The sequence below is a fragment of the Euprymna scolopes genome, chromosome 3 (genome assembly GCF_053919585.1).
Source record: "Euprymna scolopes isolate OS-2025 chromosome 3, ASM5391958v1, whole genome shotgun sequence".
In the NCBI taxonomy this organism is placed as follows: Eukaryota; Metazoa; Mollusca; class Cephalopoda; order Sepiida; family Sepiolidae; genus Euprymna; species Euprymna scolopes.
The window spans coordinates 173,317,693-173,339,802 of NC_136484.1; the positions used below are offsets into that span (position 1 = coordinate 173,317,693).

The following is a 22,110-nucleotide window of genomic DNA, read 5'->3' on the forward strand; positions in this document are numbered from 1 at the left end:
ATTTGTTTTTTGACAACTTTTTCGAATCTATGTGTACAGTAATACAAACCCATATATATATATATATATATATAATCAAAGTGTGAGAGATTACAATTATTTCCACAGTCAAGCAACATCGTTTATATTTTATATTAAAGGACAAAAAAAATGTGACTTTTTAAACTAAATCAACACACAAAAAAATCAAGTCAAGTCTGCTGAAGGTCAGTCATCTTTTATTTCAACATGAAAAGATTTACACCTTTGCTTGAAAAAAAAATGAAAAAAAAAATTGGGAAAAAAGAAAAACTTGATTATTTTACAAAATATTCGATCAAACATTATCACGGGATTTTGATAGGTACATTTTTTATTGATTGTTCCGAAGACAGCGTTAACATAACCAAAGTGATTTTGAGAACAGATGTTTTGTTTGTTGTTAATTTTTTAAGATGGGGAAGGGGAGGGCAGCCCACAACATCACACGAGGTGCATTTCACCTTTGTTTAGATTTTATTTTGGAATTTAATTATTTTTTTTTTTAAATTTTATTCATTTATTTTTAAATTTCAATTCTAACTTATTTACCTATGCGGACATTTTTGTTTTGCCCTTTTCGAATATGTATTCTTTGATATTTAGAGAGAAGCAAAGAAGTTGACATATATACAAAGTCCCAAGAAAATATTTATTCAGTCCATTCACACACATTGATTCATTTATAAACATCCTACTCAAACAATAATACATTTTGATCTTAAGGAGTGGGAAGGGAATACAGGGTTCAGGGGACCAACAAAATAGCAGAAAAATAATTATGAAAATGTATTTTTTAACTGAATTTTAATTAATTGGTTAAATTAAAACAGTTGAAAAACAACAACAATTCATATTATATAAATTAGAATTACCTGACAAGCAAAGTATTTTCTCCTATAAAACAAAAATCGACATTTAATGGCTACCAAGGTATGTTGTAGCCGGTATTAAATATCGATTGTTGAGAAGATGGTTTTATAGAAAAAAAAGGCTGACTTAAAAAGCGTTATAAATGGCTAGTTTGGAAGAGAATTTATATCTTATGTGTTTGATATTATGTGTCTTATTTGGTTACAAGTTATCAAATGTGTACTATTCTGAACTTCGACTTGTTTAATTTTTATTGGTATAATCGGTCCTTATTATTTACAATCTTCTCACGTAATCTGCAAATATAGAATTGCTATGTAAGTTTGTTTGCTACAATGACATTTAAACTGTTTTTTTTTCTTTTGTCTATTCTCCAATCCATGTTCTTGCATTAAAATATCAGTATTAATTCGCCTCAGCATAGGGGATTGGACGAATATAACAAGTTTGGGTCCTATATGAGTAAGAAGAAAAATGAATCAAATTTCCTTCTGAAGAAAGAACTGACCCAGCCATCAGAAAATTGACCCTCTTTGTCTGATACAGGAAAGGAGAATCAAGTGGGAAGCTGGAATTTGTTGTTATCGTTACAGACAAGACAATTCCTGAAAAAAATTGGAGAGAAATTATCAGCGTTTAAGCCATAAACTGTGAAGGTAGACGTTAATATTTTAAGTCGGTTGCATAGGTATATACTGAATTTTCTCCAAAGCAGGAATTGGTCTAAATAATAGTTTAGGTTATTCATATAAAGCTGTAACTGATTTGATTTCATTATTTTTTTGTTTTTTTTTTTTGTAAATAATATTCTTCCATTTAGAACACAAGAAAAAGTGAAACATTGACACTGTTGGATATCGGGTGATTTGACAAAATACATAAATGATCTGACCGTCGAGGGCATGGGGATGTGAAAGACTGGCCCAAGGTCTAAATGTCTGCCAATCAGCTCTCACCTGTGCCAATAACGGCTTGTATTAAGGAGAATCAGCTGAATAAGCTTGGATACCGCATTTAAATGCAGCCTCCTTTTAGTAAGGAAGCCATGTTCAAAACTTAGGCAAGATGATGCATGCAAACTTCGATGGGGTGGGCATGAGGGTTAATTTTTCTTTTATGTTTTTATATGTAGTACTTAATGAAGGATAATTTTTCAGAGTGTCAAGGGTTAATGGAGGAGGGAGGGGGAAATGGGAAACAAATGTTGGTCCCTCACTATTAAAGCAACAGATTACAAACACCAAGACATAATCAAAAATATAAACTAAAACGTTGGTTGCTCCAGTTACAGACCAAAAGGTAGAAAACGTTTTTTTTTTTTTAATCCACCATACTAAAAGGGATTGTTTTCTTTTCTTTCAAAAATTAAATAATTAAATGATATTAAGTTTATATAAAAAAAAAAATTCAACAATAAAAAATCTGTTTAAAAATTTTTTAAAAATTTATTTTCAAGTGCTTTAAAATTTGGCAAGAATGATTTGTGTTTAAATTCATACATTTTTTTTCTTCATATTATTTGCTTTTCAAAATTATTTGCAGTGTGTCTAGTTTATTTTCAGAGAAAATATGTACTGGGGGATAATGAATTGTTTATCATAAAACATTACTGGGCAGTTGTACAGATAATTTAAAGGTCCATATTCACTATGACAAAAGACATTTTGTTTGTTTTTTGTTTTTTTACAAAATCTAAAAAAAAGAAAAAGAAATGGTAACTAATAAAACTGTAATTTTCTACATAAATGAATACAAAAATGAACATTCTCTTTAAACTGGTTCTTATATATATATATACATACATATATATGGTATCCAAAATAATGTATACACACTTTGAATAATTATAACTCGTTAAATTTACTAGATTAAATAAGATTGGCAGAAAAGTAAGAAACATATTGAGAGTAAATTAACGTTTAATATAGGTAAACGTTATTTGGGATAATGTCAAATTATTCATAAAATGAGCTCATTCTGTTCAATGCATAAATGGACCTACGAACGCCCTGCAACATGTACTCTAGTACTTAGCCACATTCTGCTTCGATGATTGTTAGCATTTTTTCTGCATTGTTGTTTTTACCTTTTATTTTAAGTTAATTTTACTCTCAGTATGTATACTTGTGTATTCTTAATCTACTATTCTCTCACACCGGTTCTTGCTAGATCACTGAAGTTAAGCATCGGTAAGCCTGGCCAGTACAAGATAGGTGACCTTTTGGGAATACTAGATGCTGTATAGAGTGGCGGGTTGGAAGCACTTTCATCATCAGGAACAGTAAGGTGCTTCCTTCCCTCCGATAGCCACATAAGTACACCCTTCCGATCAGGACAAGCAGGTGATGGATGAACTGTTGAGCAGCCTGATGGGTTCTTCAAGAATTGGTCAACTCTTCGTTGTGTTAGGCAAATGATAATGAAGTACAATGATTAAGAGTACCCGCTCTGTACGAACACTATCCCTATAGCAAGTAATTGCAGCCTACTACTGCAAAGAACATCATGATAAAAACGATCCGAATGCAGAGGGGACTGATGAGCCATGATCATTGATGTCTGCAACATCAGACCTGATACATGAAGATTTTATCATCAGTTTTGTTTGTCCGTCAAAATCGGTGAATTGAACGAGTTATAATGGAGGGACACATTATTTTGGGATACACTGTATATGATTCAACATTTAAAACTAATTCTTCCATTTGAAATTTATGTTAATACAGAAAATACAAAATATTCATGGGAACAAAATCGATTATTTACACGAAGGATGATTTGTAATTGTAAAGAGGTAGAAGTTTGATTTCAAGAATAACACCAGGAATAAGAAATTAAAAAAAAGTTTATAATTTTATTCTAAGATAATTTTACATCAAAAGGATTTTCATTATCACTTTTTTCTTCTTTAGGTGAAAAAAAAAAAACTGGAATAGGGAAGTTTTTAAAAATATATCTATCTTAACTTAATTATAGACTTATTTTTGTAATAAATAAAACAAAATATATTAAAGTATTTGGTTTGGAAAATGCTTTAATTACTAAGAAATGTTAACATATCTAAATCTTACTTTTTTAATATTTATTAATTGATTAAGATAAATTTTAACCGATGATAACTACAGAGATGATTTATAATTTTAAAGAGGCAGTATTTGATTTGTGCAATGACATTAGAAATAGTATTTTACAATATTTTAATTTAATTCTTATAAAATTTTATTATATTTTTCATAGAAAGATTATTAAATATTTTTTTAGGTGAAAAACATCTTTTATGAGAAAACTATTTAATTCTTAAAATAATATTTTTTTTTACTAAATGCAAATATACATTGAAATTTTATATTGTAATCCTTCTCAAAAGAAATATATTTACGGTTTGAATAAAGGCCTTAACTGCTTCCAATTTATGAAAAAAAAAAAAAAAACCCACAAACCTTCATTTTAATATTTGTCTAATTCTATAAAACTATTTTTTTTTCTGCTAAAAAAAAAAAGCTGTACTTATTGGATTGTTTTTAATAAATTCATTAAAACTTTATAAACCACTCTTTGATAAAAGAAACATTGAAAATATCTGTTACTTTTAGCAAAAAAAAAAAAAAAGGCAACAGTTATTTTATTATGATTTTTTTTTCTTGTTATGAATTCAAGATCCCATCATTACAAACTGAATCTACGTTCGACATGTCACCATTTTGAAGAATGGGATTGAAAGGCAGAAAACCGTTTTAGGGTTTGTTTTTGTTTTCTCAGCAAAGAACCATACATAAGAGAATTAAAGGAAATGGCAATACAATTTAACAAGAACTGTTTTGGTGTGGACGAAATTTCATAATGTCTTTTAGTGCACATGTGTAGAATTATAAATTTGGTGAGTGAGGTTAGGGTTAGGCTAATATAAATCCAAACAGAAAAGAAATGAGGTTTGGGTTTAATAGGTACAGAAAAAAAGGGTAACAGATGTGTAATGAATTATTATTTTTTTTCAAAGACATTCTTTTGTTTAGTTTTTATGTAGAAATCATTTTCTTTTGTTATTTATTGTTTTCTGATATCAGGAGCAACCAACTAGTATATAATCCTGATCTTCTGGAAGATACGAAGCCTGTTTGTTTTTTTTTATTATTATTTCTTTTTAATTAATATATATATATATATATATATATATATATATATATTATAGTAGCAGTACAATTTATTCACATTTCTTCAGCAGTAATAATGGTGATGATTGTTGCAGTTGTAAACTGTAAGGAACGCTCTTTGCCAGATGCTATAACCTTACTTTTACACACAGGTCACATCAAACAGGGTTGACCAATCCAACCATTGGAATATTAATAGATGGTGCATGAAGTTTTCGATATGTTTATGTTTAAGCAGATAAGGGCACGCTTACAAAAATAAAAAAAAGAAAGAAAAAAAAAACTATAAGTTGAATACATATTTAGAAGGTCATTCTTAACTGTTTGGACATCTATTATGAAATATTTGTATTTATTTTAGTTTCCATATAATATTTTAATTAAAATCTTTAGCCTAATTTCTATTGTTTCCATGAAACCGCTAGTATCGGTAGCCGATTTAATTAATAGTGTTATTTGTAATACAATATTACGCTATTGAACACTAGTATTTTTTCCAAAGCTAAATGTACCCTCCACAAAAAAAAAAATATATATATAAAACGCATGGATTTTTCTGGTTCCTTTATTTCATATACTCACTTTATCCCTTATTATTTTAAATCTCTAAACTATACTCATAGATTCGTTAAGAATGCTTTGGTCAGCGAATGGATCTATTGATATCTACAATAAATATCAGAATTTCTTTGAATTTGACCTCAGTACTTGAAATAAAGTGCAAATTATTTAAATATTTAACCTCGTGTTAGCTATTTAAAAAAAAAACTAACGTTATACCATATATATATATATATATATATATATATATATATATATATATATATATATATGGCATAATAATTGAATAAACATTCAAAATTTGTTGTAAATCTTTTTATTCACACAATTGTTTCTGCCTATCTACAAAGCATACACTTATCTAAAGATATTTTCTAAACAATTAATCAGTGAAATTTGAAAACCTCTTGATTTTATCATAAAAGAAAAATCTGTATATTTTGAAAATGGGCAGAAACAATTGTATATATAAAGTAATGTTAAACAAATTTGGAATATTTATTAAATCATTATACTATAATTTGTCTTCCAGTAATGAATGGATGACCTATTAATATATATAATTATTTCCACAATCAAACAATTATGTTATTAAAGAGTTAACAAAGAAAAAGTTATCAAGATATAAACAAAAGCTCAACATTCTTAAGAGGAGCGATTAAATACAAGTTAACTTCATGACATCAGAATAATTTTCTTTTTTCCCTTTTCCTTATTGTTTTGTAACTTATTCCTAATCTTTTATTTTATTTGTGTGTATATATATATATATATGCCATAGAATGGCAAAGTTTAAAAACCTTTTTGTTCTCTACTTCTATTTATCCAACTTTATCATTATTATGTAAGGAGTATGGCTTAAGTCATGAAAAAATCCTGATTATTTCTAACCATGAATCAGTTCTTATAAACTACACTATTAATAAAGTGTCAAATATCTCCCTTGCTAACATATTTCAACATGAACTTATTATTTCAGACCTTGAAAATATGCATACATTCATAAAAAAAAGCACGATGAAAGGATTGTTTTTGTTTTGTTTGTTCACATAAGTCACTTTGGTTATTTAATAAGTTAGATAATTGATGTACACGTAACTATCAGACATTTTTTTTAATTCTTTTCCTTTCTTTAAGAGAAAGAAATAAGATGAGAAGGTTTGAAAAATAGGGATGGAATGAGACAAAATATTTTCGTTTTAATTAAATTAATGATAAATAAAGATGAAAGTATTCAAATATTTTTCTACATAAAAAAGGAGCATTAATATAATCTTAAATTTTAATAAAGTTTCAAAGGATTTCTAATACATAAAAATAATTACAGAATATTCACAATAAAAAAGGAAAGAAAAATTGCTTATATTTTTTTTCAGGGGGAATCGGGGTGATTAATTATCGTATTTTTATGTGTGTGTGTGTTTATTTCCTCATCATTATATACAACTGAGATAGTTTTAAAAGAAATGTTTTTTTTTCTCTTTCTTTTGAAACAGTATCTTTAAATTTGGTGCTTTTGTTGGGATAGGGGTAAAAAAAAAACTATACAGGTCCTTTTTTTTATAAATTGACACAAAAAGAAATATATAAAGATTTGGGTAGGACCTCTAAAAAAAATGGTGGTTACGTTTATTTATTTATTTTTTTACTTTACTGTTTCAGAAATGGACGAGTGGGTCTTTCACAAAATAAAATGGAACAAGAATTGGCCAATCTTCTCCAATTATTAATAAATCCATACTCTCTAGAAAATTGGGATAAGAAAAGAGGCAGCCAGGTAAATGTTCCATTTTAAATAATTTTTTAAAAGATTTTTTTTAAATTTATTTTTCTGAGGTTTGACACAGCAGCAGCAGTTGTTATATTTTTTTATTACATTATTTTTTATTGGCATTAACCATCACCACCAACATTTATCATCATCATAGTAGTCATCACATAACGGTGAATAGATAATTGAGAGGCGTGGGGAGAGGAGATGTGCCGGTTAAAAAGTGACCATTCACACAAGCTCACATATAAAAACAAACAAAAAAACAAAATAAAAAGGTATATTCATTAAAAATAACCAGTGTGTGCACACAGTAACATAAGTTAAATAATAAAATAAGATTAAAAAAAAAAAACAGAAAAATAATAAAACAACACCTACACATTTTTTTTTATTTTAATTTTATTTGGAATGTGTTTTCCTTTTGGGGGTTTAATACTGAAGTTTGGAGAAACCTTACATTTTTGTAGTTTGTACAGGAGACGAGGGATATATCTAATAATAATAATAAAAAAAAGAATTAATCCATATAATTTTAAAGAATTGTTTCGAAAGGCTCTAGATACTTAAATTACAAAGTGGGAATTAATACAAGTATCACAGTTGTTTGTTTTTACCATCAAAAGTTTTCATCATTAGTCGACCACCTAAACTCATTAGGAACTAAGGATACTAACCCCCCCCCTACCAAATATAGTTAGAATAAAGATACCAGGACTCTAAACCACTTAACATAATTTAACCGAAGCAATATAGATATTTATATGCATGGGAACATAGCTGTTCTTCTGAATCCTGCAGTCATGATTGGGGGGGGGGGACCTATCAACTAACATAACCTCATTAGTTTTAATCAATTTTTCCAGTTTGATACGTTGATATTTTTAAATCACACAAAATAAAGCAAATCTTGATTTGTATATGTGATGAAACTATAATGACTGAAATACAAAATTTCAATTTCATAAGCCTTTACGGATTGTCTTTATTTACTTGCCTCCCAAAGGCAGAGTTAAACACAAAGTTGGGCCTTAATGTAGGGAAAATCCAGCTACTCAAAAGAGACACCCTATACTGTATTTTTCTCCTAGCTAAAATCTTGGTTCTTTGAATAATAGACATAGCAAATTGTAACTTGTCTAAATTAACTTATTCTTGCAAATACTGATCCCATTAGGTTTTAAACTAAATAAAAAAAAATTAGTTTCTCTTGATTTTTGAAACGCCACAAAACTTATTTCTGTATTCGTTGACAATCCCACAAAGATTATCTTACTTTTAAAGTACTTATTGTTCAGATTGTGCCGTGATTACATCACTGGATTGAACATTAAATCTAAAGAACTTTGGTTCTAACAGATCTAAGGATATTAGCAGATGGAATTCCCTTCTATTTTCTCTTAAACTTCCACATCAGAAAGAAATAAGACACCATAACCACAATACAAAAGACAGTAAACAGCTTCCTTGCAAACTAATAAAGAACCATGACTCCAGGCAGCCTTTGATATACTCTGCCCCCCCACACACACACACACCATCGCTATCCCCAAACGTGAATCTCTATAACAGCCTTGTCATTGCACACTGATAAATTTTACAAGCTGGGAGACAATTTTAGAAAATTATTTTGTGTCTTCAAGTTCTGGATTATGTAGCAGTTATCGCCCTTTAAATAAACTAATTTTTGAGGAGGCAACAATAACAATAACTTTTCTGAATTTAAAAAGTGCAGTGCCATTTTTTGGGGGGTAAAAATAAAGAAAAACAAACAAATGAACAAGTTTATTCAATAAAATAAAAATTATATAATATATATATCCCCAACAATTTTTAACTAGTGGTTTTGTTTCTATTTACTTGCCTCCCCACAAGGGCAAAGTTAGACACAGGGTCGGTTTTTAATGTGGAGACAATTCATCTACCCAAAAGGGGTACGCGAGATTGAAACAAAAATAAAAATTGCCTCAGTCTAGAAAGAATTCTCCTTCACTGACCGAGAACAGAATAGAATAAGTAAAGCATCAGAACAGATACTACTCTTTGTTCCTAGCCAAAAGGCCAAGTAACTGGTGATTATATCATTAACTTGTACTTTAAAAAAATATGTCAAAAAGACGCCATTTTGAAAAAGTCAGAGATATAAAACCACAACTGGAAACAGTGATAAGAAAATGAAACACGTTTGCACACACCCAATGGATATTATCCTAATCTCCCAGATTTATAAATATGATCTCCATTATAAACTAATAGTCAAAACATGACAAATATTCGTACCATCAAAATTGCTTGCCACCTGCCAGCTTCTATCTCGATTGATTTTATACTGAATACTAAATTAGACAATTATAGAGACAGGACGTTTAAATCATTTTTTTGTTGATAGTTTAAAAAAAATATTTGCAGTGACTTAACAAAAGCAATGAATTTTCAATATTATTTCGGCTACCCTAATTTTAAGGATGCCACGTATATACAAGTGTCGTTTTTTTTTTTGTTTTTTTGTTTTTTTTGTTAATTATTTTTTGCGGATCCTACCTGTGCACAGATCACTGAATTTAACTTCTAATACGCAATAGCTTATACAACCATATGCAAATACCTTTATAAAACAAAAATAAGCATTAATTATTAGAACAGCATTACATAATCAGTTTTTAATATATTATCAAAAGATTTAAACAAAACGGATTTTTTTTCATTCTGCTTTTTGTTTTAATATTTATAAGTTTTATTTTTAGTGGTAATATTCACGTGGAAATATAAAGTTACAAATATTTCAAATTTCCTCAAATTAAAAAAAAAACATAGAAAGTATTATTCTAATAAGTTGTGATGTATTATTTACTTTGCCTAAAAACTGAACAGATACGTTTTTTTCCATCTCTTGTGTTATGAAAATACAAAGAGCCCACATGTTTTCTATTAATATAATCTTTCACTTATATATATATATAATTCAGCTGTACGGACTAATAATTTCTAAGAAAAGCTGTTCTAACTCTCCTACTCTTCTCTTGTATTAAATAACAATATTACCAAAGATAGGCCAAATCATTATTAGGTTTTAAAATACTATTAGTGAGACTATGGAGTAATAAACTGGTATTTCATTAATTAAACTAACAAACATTTGTGGCAAGAGAAGGTAAGGCCTAGGAGGATGGCACCATGACAAATGAATACTTCACCAGTCCCTCTAAATAATAGAATTAATAGTGTAGTTTAGTTAGAGATAGCGAACTTAAACCAGGAATAGATATAACATTAGTTGAACCAATTATGGAAAGAAATCCAAAGGTAATAAAGCCTTCTCATGATATTTATTTATTTTTTTTAATGGAAAACATTGAACGTGAGTTTGCTAACCCTAAGATCTAGATGTAATATATAAAAGCAGTAAATAACACGTATTTTAAACATGCATTATATGCTTTGTTGCATTATATCTAATTTATTTGTCACTAACTATCTACTGAATATCTATGACGAGGGAAAGTCTAGACACAATGTCAAGGTCAATTTTTAATGGGTGGAAAATCCAGTCCCCATAAAAGAAACACTCTGTATTGGTAAAAAAAAAAAAAAAAAATCAAAATATCAGTCTACAAAAATGTCTCCTTCAATAACAGAAAAAAGATTAATTGTAGTATCAAAATGGACACTACAGTTAGGTCTTGCCTAAAAAGGCGAAGGGACGAGTCTTTGTGTTAAAAATACATTGAAGAATTGTTTGTCCTTCTTTTAACAAAAAGTAAGCTGATTGTTTTGGGCTCGTAATCATCACGAAAATTCAAATAAAATTTTTGGAGAGATAAGCAAAGAAATAAGTCAACGTCTGCTGAATTCACTTGAATAAATCGATGAAAGACTTCAAAGAAATCTTGTCAGAATTTATTGTCTGCTTCAAGAATTGCGTAAACCTTTCTAGAATGACCCCCGTCCCCCACAAAAAAAAAAAAATAAAACAAAATAAAAAATTGTTATTGCTCCAGCGCGTGAAAATGAGACTGCTTCCAGAAACAATCCTTAGTCAGCTTCGTTGCATTTTTATAGAACAGCTAAACTCTACGATTTTCGCTTGTTTCAAAGTCATAGTGTTTCACATCTAAAAACATAACGGCTAAATTATTTAATAAAAAAAAAATTAAAAAAAAAAAACGAAAACTGAGTTTCGATAATTGTAATTTTCCAGGATTGGGAGAGGAAGACTTGATGATTTTTTGCATTTTTTTTCTTTTGTGTCACTAAAAGGGAAGAGGATAAAAAAAATAGATGAATAAAGAAACTCAAATTTGCTGGCGAAATTTTGTTTTAAAAATCTGATGGATAAAAAAAAACGACATTAGCAGATAGAAATAAACAATCAAAGAAAGCAGTTTGTTTTTGGAAATAATTTATTTTTCACTGTTACTCTTGTACGACAGAATTAGATGTGTATTATATATGCATTTATATATATATATAATGTATTATATATGTATATATATAGTGTGTGAGCACAAAACCACTTCTTGATTTCAATGTTTAAACTCACTGAAATATGTTCATACATATGGTGACCATACAAAATCCATATTCTATTTGTGGATGACTGACTCTCTTTTCCTCCGCACAAGCAGAGCAGAGTGAAATTCAAAATGGTACTCACTCCACAGCAAAACAATTATGAGCATGCGCATGTTTCAAGTGGTTCCACTTGCTATGTAAGCCCATTCTGAGATGGTCCAATACTTTTATTGAGACACATAGGTGATCAAAGGAAAGGACTCATTCAGTTTCAGAAGAGCACGTGTACAGCCTTGAAATGATGACCATATTGCATGACACTTTGAGATCATGCAACTATAACTACCAGTTATTAAGAATAAACAATACTGACATCGAGGAGTGTTTTAGTGCTCGTCCTACACACACACACACACACACATATATATATGAAATGGTGTGTTTAAGAATGGGGTGGTCAGCAAGAAGCAAACTATGTAAAAATATTAACACAAAATCATACTTAAAATGGTCATTGATATATCGGGTCTTATTTATAGAATTCCATGATTAAGAGGCGCACTATTGTTGAAATATAAAAATCAATGAACATTTTAATTACGTTTTTGTGTTAATATTTTTACATAGTTTCTTTATATCCACAGACCATTTCTTTTCTTTTAAACAAATTCCCTATATATATATATATATATATATATATATATATATATTGTCAATAAGAGATACGGAGGGAGGAATAAACCTTTGCACTGTTGACTTATCGAAATTAGGGTGGATAGACATAGGCTATATCTTTAATTAAATTTTAATATAGAAGTAGAACAACGTGATAATTTTAATTGTTTTTTCCATCCTCAATATTTTTTATGCACATACACACACACATATATATATATATATATATATATATATATATATATATATATATAATGAAAATAGTCTCAGGCAGGACCACATCTGCTCTTTTTGGAGACGAATTATCTATATCAGGTGCCCTTTCTAAAATGGTCTTTGTGGCTTTTTATGCTTTTGTTTAACATACAAAAGAGACTTCTATATATTGACTAATATATGCTGTACCATTGAAAAAAAATTAATTTTAAAATTATTTATTTTAATTAGCCAAATAATTGTATAACAATAATTTAAAAAAAAGAAAAGAAAATTAACGAAAGCTGAATTAATTATAAATTTAAAAGAAAACAAACAAAAAACAAAAAAAAAAAAAACGAAAGAATTAGAAACGAAATTAAATTTTAGATGCAGGTATTTTGTGTTAATATGACTGGACGGTAGTCAGCTTGTAGTTTTAAATTAAAGTTTTTTTTTATATATATAGTGAAACAACAGATAAGCTATACATTTATATATAACTTGTGTGACTGTCTGTTCACCAGGGGTTCACATATATATGCATATATATATATATATGAATAATTAAAAAAAAATTTACAGAAAAGCAAAAAGTTATCAGCAGGGGCAAACGAAAACATTTTCATTTGGGCAGAGGGAAAAGGTGTAGATTTCAATAACAACAAAAATGGAGGATGCTGCAAGTGCTGCCGCCATGTGATCTTTGACTACTAACTTGTTGATCGGGTGGTTTTGTTGGTCTGGTCTTTTTCTCTAGATAAATTCTGTAGCACCTGTTGGGAACCTCATGAACTAGCTACAAATCAACAGGACAATGAATTCCACTGTACAGTATTAATACGGTATATACATTCAACAGTTGTACTTGTTCTTTAATCGTTTTGTTGAGGGAGATGGTTTGTTTGTTTTAGTTTATATATATATATATATATATATATATATATATATATATTTATATTTATAAAGTGTACCTAAACAAATATATATATCGATATAAATGTACACGCACATACATTTATAAATATATATTCATTTTTATTTCGTGTTCATCAATCAGTGTTTTTAATTTTGTTGAAAACTGTTTTTTATGTTGTTTTTCTTTTCTGGGATACATGAGAGAGAGAGAGAGAGAGAGAGAGTCTGTTTCTGTTTTTTAACCCTGATGAAGAAGCCAAGTATTACAGGGTCATGTGTGACTTTTTTTTTTTTTTTTACTTATATATATAATATATATATTTATATATATTAAGTATTTTTTAAGAATCCATATCACATTTAATACGTTCCACAAAATGGCTTCTCTCTTCTCTATGAGAGTTTTGTAATATCTCGTGAATTACAAGTATAAAGTCTTTGGAGAATGTGGCCATTTTTCTATAAACATGGACTCATTCACAGAAAAACAAATTTGTGTGGGTCATTGTTTCTTTTTGAAGAAATTCTTCTTTTCTTAATTGTTGTATTTTTTTTTTTTAAAGAAAAATGGCCGTATTTGTTGATACCAGCAGTTACACAAATGCAGTAATTATTATCGTTTTTATCATCTGTATGGAATGTCTAAGAGTCCCCCCTCTGTGATGTATCAACAATTAGATACAACATTACTTGGCACATAATTGTGTTTTCTTTATTTTGTTTTTAATTTTTTTTTTTTCAGAATTGTTTTGTCTTTACAGGTTTCTTCCCCCCACCCCTCCCTCTCCTCCCTTAGTGTCTCCCCAAATTGCTGTGTTCTTTGTCTTTCGTTTGAAAATCTGTTGGAGTGTAATTGTTGTAGCTGATAGAATTTCATGGACACCATTCATTAACTTTCTAGTGTGTTTCTAGACAAACTGTTTTAATTTATGACAATATATTTTGGTTAGTGGGTGCAAATCACCACAACCATACCAACATGGGGTAGAATTTGTACACAAAAATGGAATAATTCACAATGAATGGGTTATCACCAAGTTTATTATAGTTATTTACTATGAATATAAATTTATTAACTATTTACTAATAAAATGGCAAAAGAAAGAAACATCTAGGAAGGAGTAGTCAACATCAGGTGGAATTTAAACAAGGAGTATAGAAAAGGAGATATATATAGTAAATCATGAAAATATATTGCAATTAAGCTACACAAAATCTTCCATATTGACATATACTTTCATAACTTATTACCTAGGTCTATGCACGCATTGAGCACAGTTCAAGTAAATACTGATAATTTATACATAAAATATTATATCGCCTTATAACATTTTATGTGAATACAAGAAATAATTATATATGACAAATGGCATCATTCTGCACTCATACGTTAATATATGTATATAAAAGAAACTAATCGAGATTGAAAATAAAATTTGGAGGGGAAATGAGGTATTAAAAACAAGGATTACTTATAGTTTTATTTCTGTCGATCCCATATTGTATTGTTACAAAAAAAATCTATATCATTGAAATTTTGCATACAATAAAATGAATTTGCAAATTCACATTTTTTTTTTTTTAATCTGGTGTCATGAGTAACGTCTGGGGAGAACTTTTTAAGATCTGATAATTAGATTTCACTGAGAAGATATGGTCATGAGTGTAGAAAGTATAACAGGTACTGGGGTGAGAGGGTTTTTTGGAGTGATTGGAGGAAAAGTGGGGGAGGGTCAATCTTGTGAATATTCCAACTAAAATTAAACATTTTTTTTAAATTTTCTTTTTCAAAAGAAGCACAGAAACAAAAAAAAAAAAAGTAAATAGCCATGTATGTTAGTTGTTTGCAGTTTGATTGTTTTTTAACCAGCAGTTTTTTTTTTGTTATATATATATATATTTTTTTTTAAAAGAAAAAAAAAGAAAGAAAGAAAATTAAACAGCTATTTGATGCTTCTTTGCTGAAATCCCAAGTTCTGGATAAAAAAAAAAAAACAGTCGCAATTTTATTTTACTTTGTTTGATTCATCTCTCTTTAATCTCAATAATTGAACACTATAAACATGAAAGTTAAAATGTTTCAGTAAACTTATCAAGCAAAGAGAGGCACAAGGTCATATTTCATGAGTGATACAACCCCCATAATTTAACAGATGTTCACTCGGACTTTAAATTACAGACTGCATTTTCAGGGGAAATAACTAAGAAGCACCATGACTTTGTTTTATCCAAAAATCTTTCATTTTCTTTCTTTCTTTTGTTCGTTTTCATTACATACACATAAACATGTATATATATATGTATATATATATATATACATACATATATATATATATATTTTAGTTATAGCAGAGTTCGTTTTTGTCTTCTTTCTCATATACATATAAATATACATGTAAATTTATATATACATTTTACACTTTTTAAATCATATTTTTCTTCTTATTTTTTAATCATATTTCTTTTTTCTTCTTTTCATGGCAAGAATAGGAATTAGTAACAGCCACCTGATATCGATGGGGGCATGTAACAGGGAAACGAAGAATCCTGCCATCCATTCTGGTGGACAGAATCTTTAATTTTTCTTTTTTTTTTTTTTTTTTTTTTTTTGCATGTGGAAAGTTTTCCGACAACAATGGCGACACACTGGTGTTTTGAAAACACCTGGAAGTTATGTGCATTATGTACAGGACTATCGTGATAGAAGCGCCCACCGGCAGACATGAATTAGAACAAACAATAGAGTCCATGAGTAGCGAGGAAAAGCAGAACTGTTTATAAGACCCATGTTCTTCGGACCAGTGGCGTTTATGTCGGAATTCCTGTTTCCCATATCAGGATTGTGCTTGTGGTCTGGAGCTGTGAGAGAAAAAGAAAATAAGCAATTTAAAATATATTGAAAGCAAAGGAAAAAAAACCCATTATAATATCCTCTATATATCACTCATGCATATATTTGTTTTTACATAAACAGTAATATATTGCTACACAGTCATGAGCATGTTTGAGTCAGCTAGTTTTTAGAAACTAGAGATCTCTTCAGGCGGTCTTGCCTGTATGGAAGCAAATCGTTATACTTCACTAGTTACTCTGAACAATAACAACTTCAAAATTTATATATATATATATATATACACGTTTTATTTTTTATTACTGTATCTTTCTGTTAAGTTACATTATTGTTTCGGCTACACGGCCGTTTTTTTGGCCGTCTGTAGCGTCCTCGTAACGTAACAGAAAGATACGGTAATAAAAAATAAAACGCATATTTGCTCTACAACAGTATTGAACACTTTCTTCAGTTTTTATTAATTACCATCTCCACTAAATTTATATATGACGTAATTCAAAATATATTGAAATCTAAGGGAAATAAATTATATGAAAAAAAAGTTTAACCCAGCGCAAAAGTTAACAGAGTTTGTGTTAGATGGATGTCAAGACAAACACCTTGCCGATTACAGACGTTAGACTAAGTTAGAATTAGACTTGATAATTATCACGTTGCAGTCACCTGAGAAGTAGCCTCGTAATATTACGTTCCACAGACAGGTAATTTTTAGAAAAAAAAAGCTCTACTCATGGAAGTTTCGTTTAACTCACAGAAAAATAAGATTTTTTTTTAAATGTATATATCAGTAAATATATAATTATAATATACTAACAGGCTGCCCGGTGTTGCCTGGTCGTAAAATACACTTGAATATGATATTTTGATTTATGCAGATTTCGTATTTATTATTATAGAATCAATTCCCTATTGATTATTATATTGTATGCAATATATAGTAGTGATGTTTAAAAAAAAGTGCCATCAGTTATAAAAGAAACTAAAGCTTTTAACTCTCAAACATTATTCGCTACTATATGACTTAGGGACACAAATATAAAAATTAAAAAAATTAATCAACTTTGACATATAAATTTATATTCGCACATGCATAGAAGAGCACCTTAAGTCGTTTCATGCATTCCAAAGTTACTTTTGAACCCTAAGCTGCTATTTTTACCTGAAAAACCAAATCGAATTTGTTCCCCAGGTTTGAATCCCCTATAAATCAAGTTTCAAGTATGTAGACCAAAAATTGATAGAGTAGTTTGGTAGTTTGCACACACATTATATTGCAAGAATTATCAACTCCAAAGCCAAGTTAATTTCGATTCTGTTACAATGAAAAATAATCTGAAAGATATTGTGCTTTTGTTAAGAGTAAAAAATTAGTAGTCTTCACAAAACTTCCATTAATTTTTAACCATCTTGTACTTCAGAATAAATTTATTTCTTTTTTAGAACAAAAGTTTCTGTGTTGCTCATATATTTTTCCCCGCAGAGAATAACAGTGTCAAATAATGTCAATGAATCAGTTGGCATCCTCTCTGCTGCAAGCAGATACGAATTACTTCCGCTACTAAAGTCCTCGAATTTCAACAAAACTGCCTCAAATCAGGCCAAAGAGGAAATGACAATGGTCTCTCTGCACTGAAAAAAATGGAATAAAGTATTGAGGAAAAATTGAATTGTGGTAGCAAGGACTAAACAATTATCTCAGATTCAAACTTTGGATGTGACCAAGAATGTCGCTGAGAAACTCTGTCGGTCTAATTGTGTCATTCTGGATGTCTCCAGTCAATCCCTAAAAATATTTTAGTCACTTTTTTTTTTTTTTTTTTTTGTAAAAAAACAAAAGAAAAAGAAAACGATATTTATTTTTGAAGTGACTCTGAATGCTTAACTACCCCTGTTGATTAAATAAAGGGTTCCATTCAAAATTCCGTAGAGATTCCCAAATTCGACATATAGATTCCCCAGAGTTAGATAAGATACACCTGAAGAAGGCCGGATATTACATCGTCCAAAATAGTAGCCCGAATAATTTAAATACAAATATGAAATCAGAATCATTAACTTTGGAAATATTGTATTCGTTGGAAACACACACACACAAACAAAAAAGAAGGTATGTTAGTACTTACCAACAACCTCTGTATCAAAGCTAGGCAGGTGTTTTCTGGGAGTTGTCCTAGTTGTAGTGGTTGATCGTCTTGTCGTAGTCCAGGGACGAGTGGTAGTGGGGATTCTTCGGGTTGTGGTACTAATACGCTTCGTGTAGCTCATTGGCACTACAAAAAAAGATAATTATAGGTATTTTAATTGATTTGTCTGTTTAATAATTAAAAATGAGTTTCAACGTTAGTTTGCTTGCAACATTGCTAATGTATAAATAATAATGTTGGAATAGTGAAAGAGGAGATGGGCCAAAACAATATATATGATTTTTTATTATAGAAATTTATCAATTTTTAGCAACTAATAAATAAAGCTGAAAAATATTTGTATAATTTTGGAGAAACACCCTCCCACCTACCCACCCCTCCTCAAAAAGTAAACGTTCCTTCAACTTACAGAGAAGAAAGAAACGCCACAAGGTAACCATTATACAAACGATATTTGTATTGCAGAAAATAATTAGATTAAGCAGAATATTAAATGTATTATTTATTATTATTAAATTTATTATTATGTTTTGTAGTATGATACTTTTTTTATTATTACGAGTATTTTTTATTAATTAGTATTATTTTATTCATTTTTTTACATTCATAACAAGTGGAATATTTTTGGTTTTATAATTCAAAAAAGTTTATAGAAGGTTAGGTATACTTTTAAATAAATATATTTATTATAATATATTTTTTTATTAATTTAATAATATTTTTTATTCATGGCAAGTTTTGGTTATTTTATTTAAGTTTTCAGGTATTGTTATAATAATTTTAATAAATTTATTAATTGCTTTATATTTTACGTGATTGTTGTTAATTTCATATTTATATTTAAATATTTCTGCTTAGTTTAAAAGAATAATACAGAAAATTGAGTCTAAGCATTAGACAAAAACGTTTTATTGATCGAAAAAAGGACATAGATGGTACTTGTTTACAGACCGTGCGATTATTTTAGAAAGGATTTTAAGTTAAATTCAATTTTCTTAGTATCATTCGTTTAAAAAGTCAAATAACTCTCCATATTAAGAATGGTTTTCGAAATAACTATTTCAATATGATCCATAAACTGCAGAACTACTAAAAACAGATGTATGTAAAAAGTAGAGTTAGCAGAGTAAAAAAAACTTACATGTTGTGCGCTTTCCAGCAGTGTATCTTGGTCTGTGACCATTAGAAGCTGTTGTTGATGATAAACAGCAGACCTCAAGTTGTAGGCGCATTCCTCGGCGTTTGCAGGCACCACCCCACTGGTTGGCAATTCCACTGTAAGGGCCTTCAGATGTTGCTAGAAAGGAAAATTGCATTTATTTATTATATATATATATATATATATATATATATATATATATATATATATCCATTTGTGTGTAATCACCTTTTTCTTTACCATATTCCCTCTGCTTAACTTTTGTTTTCAAGTAAGATCTTTGACTTACTTGTTGTTTCATCAAATACTTCTGCATGCAAAATCCGATCCCGCATTTTGCTAATTCCTATCCTCTGATGAGAAGGAAAGTATTTCTTCGAAACTCCGCGGATTAAGGACTATCCATTTATCTAGTGTTTCCTATTCAGATTAAATATGTTTTTAACTCATTTCAAAGTGTTTTTTAACATATTTTATTAACTGTTTGCTCATATATATATATATATATATATATATATATATATATATATATATATATATATATATATATATATATATATATATGTGTGTGTGTGTGTGAATATATTAGTGTTGAGACGATTAATCGAGAAAAATTAAAACTTTGGAGGGTATTAGAATCGGTGTCAGAATCGGATAATTACGCCACTTTACCGATGCCAAAAGCGATTCTTTTAATTATTTGATTATATTTTAAAGAAATCGTTTCTGCTGCTGGTAGTAATGGTTAATAATTTTAAACTACACTTAAAAATAAAATCTATAGATCATTCTCCATTTTTTACGTTTGAGAAAATATCTGCACATTTAACATGCGTTTTTATGAGAATCGGGAAAAAATAATTCTACAGGAAAATATTTAGAGATATTACAAGAAAGTGGAATCGGTAATTATATGGTAATCGATAATTGTATCGAAATCAAGAAAAATATTGGAATCTTCCCATCATCTCTACTATCATGTAAAGGTCACTTTGCGTGTGAGTTTCTCATAGCTTCCGAAACGGCTGAGCTTATCTTTTACAAATTTTACACAGAGGTAATGCATATGTCTAGCAGTGTTCTTAGATATGTTTTGTACAGAAATTATTCCAATAAGTATAAAAAAAAAAATCAGATCTTAAAAATAATCTTCCTCCTCTTATGGATAAAAAAGAATTTCTACAGGGGAATATTTTACGTTACAGCGTCCAAAGGAAATAATACAATTTCAGCAAATAATTTCTTCCTAAAAAAAAAAAAGCAGATATATTGTAATCTGGAGATATGAGCGTGGTAGAGCATTCAACTACAGATCGAATGATTGCAGGCATAAGCCAGGGTATACCTCACCATTTTATTTAAATTTTTTCTTATAAAACAAGAGGTGCCATTTGAAATCGCCGCAAATTATTTCTTAGTTCGCATGTTTTAAAACAAAACATTAATTAGAAGTGTCTTTTCAAGGGCATTCATCGTCAAGGTCAAATATCAGCTGACGTGATATTGTAAACTAACATAGATTGAATTTGATGAACGATATTATCATTATTATATTTTATAGCTTTTTTTATCAGTCCACCGGGAAAATTATTCCCGGTAATATGTTATAATCAATAGAGAATTGATTCTATTATAATACTTAAGCAGTACTTAAACAATCTGCATAAATTCAAATGTCACGTTTAAGCATATTATACGACCGGGCAACGCCGGGCGGCCAGCTAGTATATATATATATATATATATATATATATATATATATATATATATATATTTGAAAATATTTAGCTTAGTATATGAAAGGATTCTATATTTGAAATTAATAAATGAATAAAATTACATTTTGTCTTTAAAAAGGAAGGAGAAATTCAACTTTCTATGAATCAATCCATTTTATCATCTTATTTCTGAATTCCGATTTTTAGGCATTTTATTTGAAATCTCAGTCTCTAAGTCTACATGTTTTCTTGGGTTGTCTCCCTTCCTACCTGCATTTTCTCATCCAACAATACTTCCGCTCAATGTGTCAAACCAATTTAGTCGACTGATAGTCTACTATAATAATTATGCATATTGAAAGAATCTTTAAATGTTTGCACTAATCTTTGGTATACCAGTTCTAGTTAGATCACTAAAGTTAAGCGATGTTGAGTTTGGCCATTAATAGTTACAGAAACAACTATGATCAGTATTTACACATTTAATTCTTTTGTTCTGCAAAATTACTTTTCAAAACTTTATTTCTTTAACATTTGAATATACTTAAGCTGTTTAAAAGCAAT

General features: G+C 28.9%; 1 protein-coding gene across 1 annotated transcript in view; it reads right to left on the reverse strand.

The window, feature by feature from the left end:
- Positions 1-201: 201 nt before the first annotated feature.
- The window catches only part of LOC145260310 (ephrin-B2-like), a 366,406-nt gene continuing 344,497 nt past the window's right edge, over positions 202-22,110 (reverse strand). Inside the window, exons 4-6 of the mRNA XM_080118201.1 lie at positions 19,811-19,966; positions 18,649-18,795; positions 202-16,533 (exon numbers count right to left, since the gene is read on the reverse strand). Of these exons, the coding sequence (XP_079974327.1) occupies positions 16,367-16,533; positions 18,649-18,795; positions 19,811-19,966 (470 nt within the window). The 3' untranslated portion in view covers positions 202-16,366. The remainder of the gene's footprint in view (positions 16,534-18,648; positions 18,796-19,810; positions 19,967-22,110) is intronic.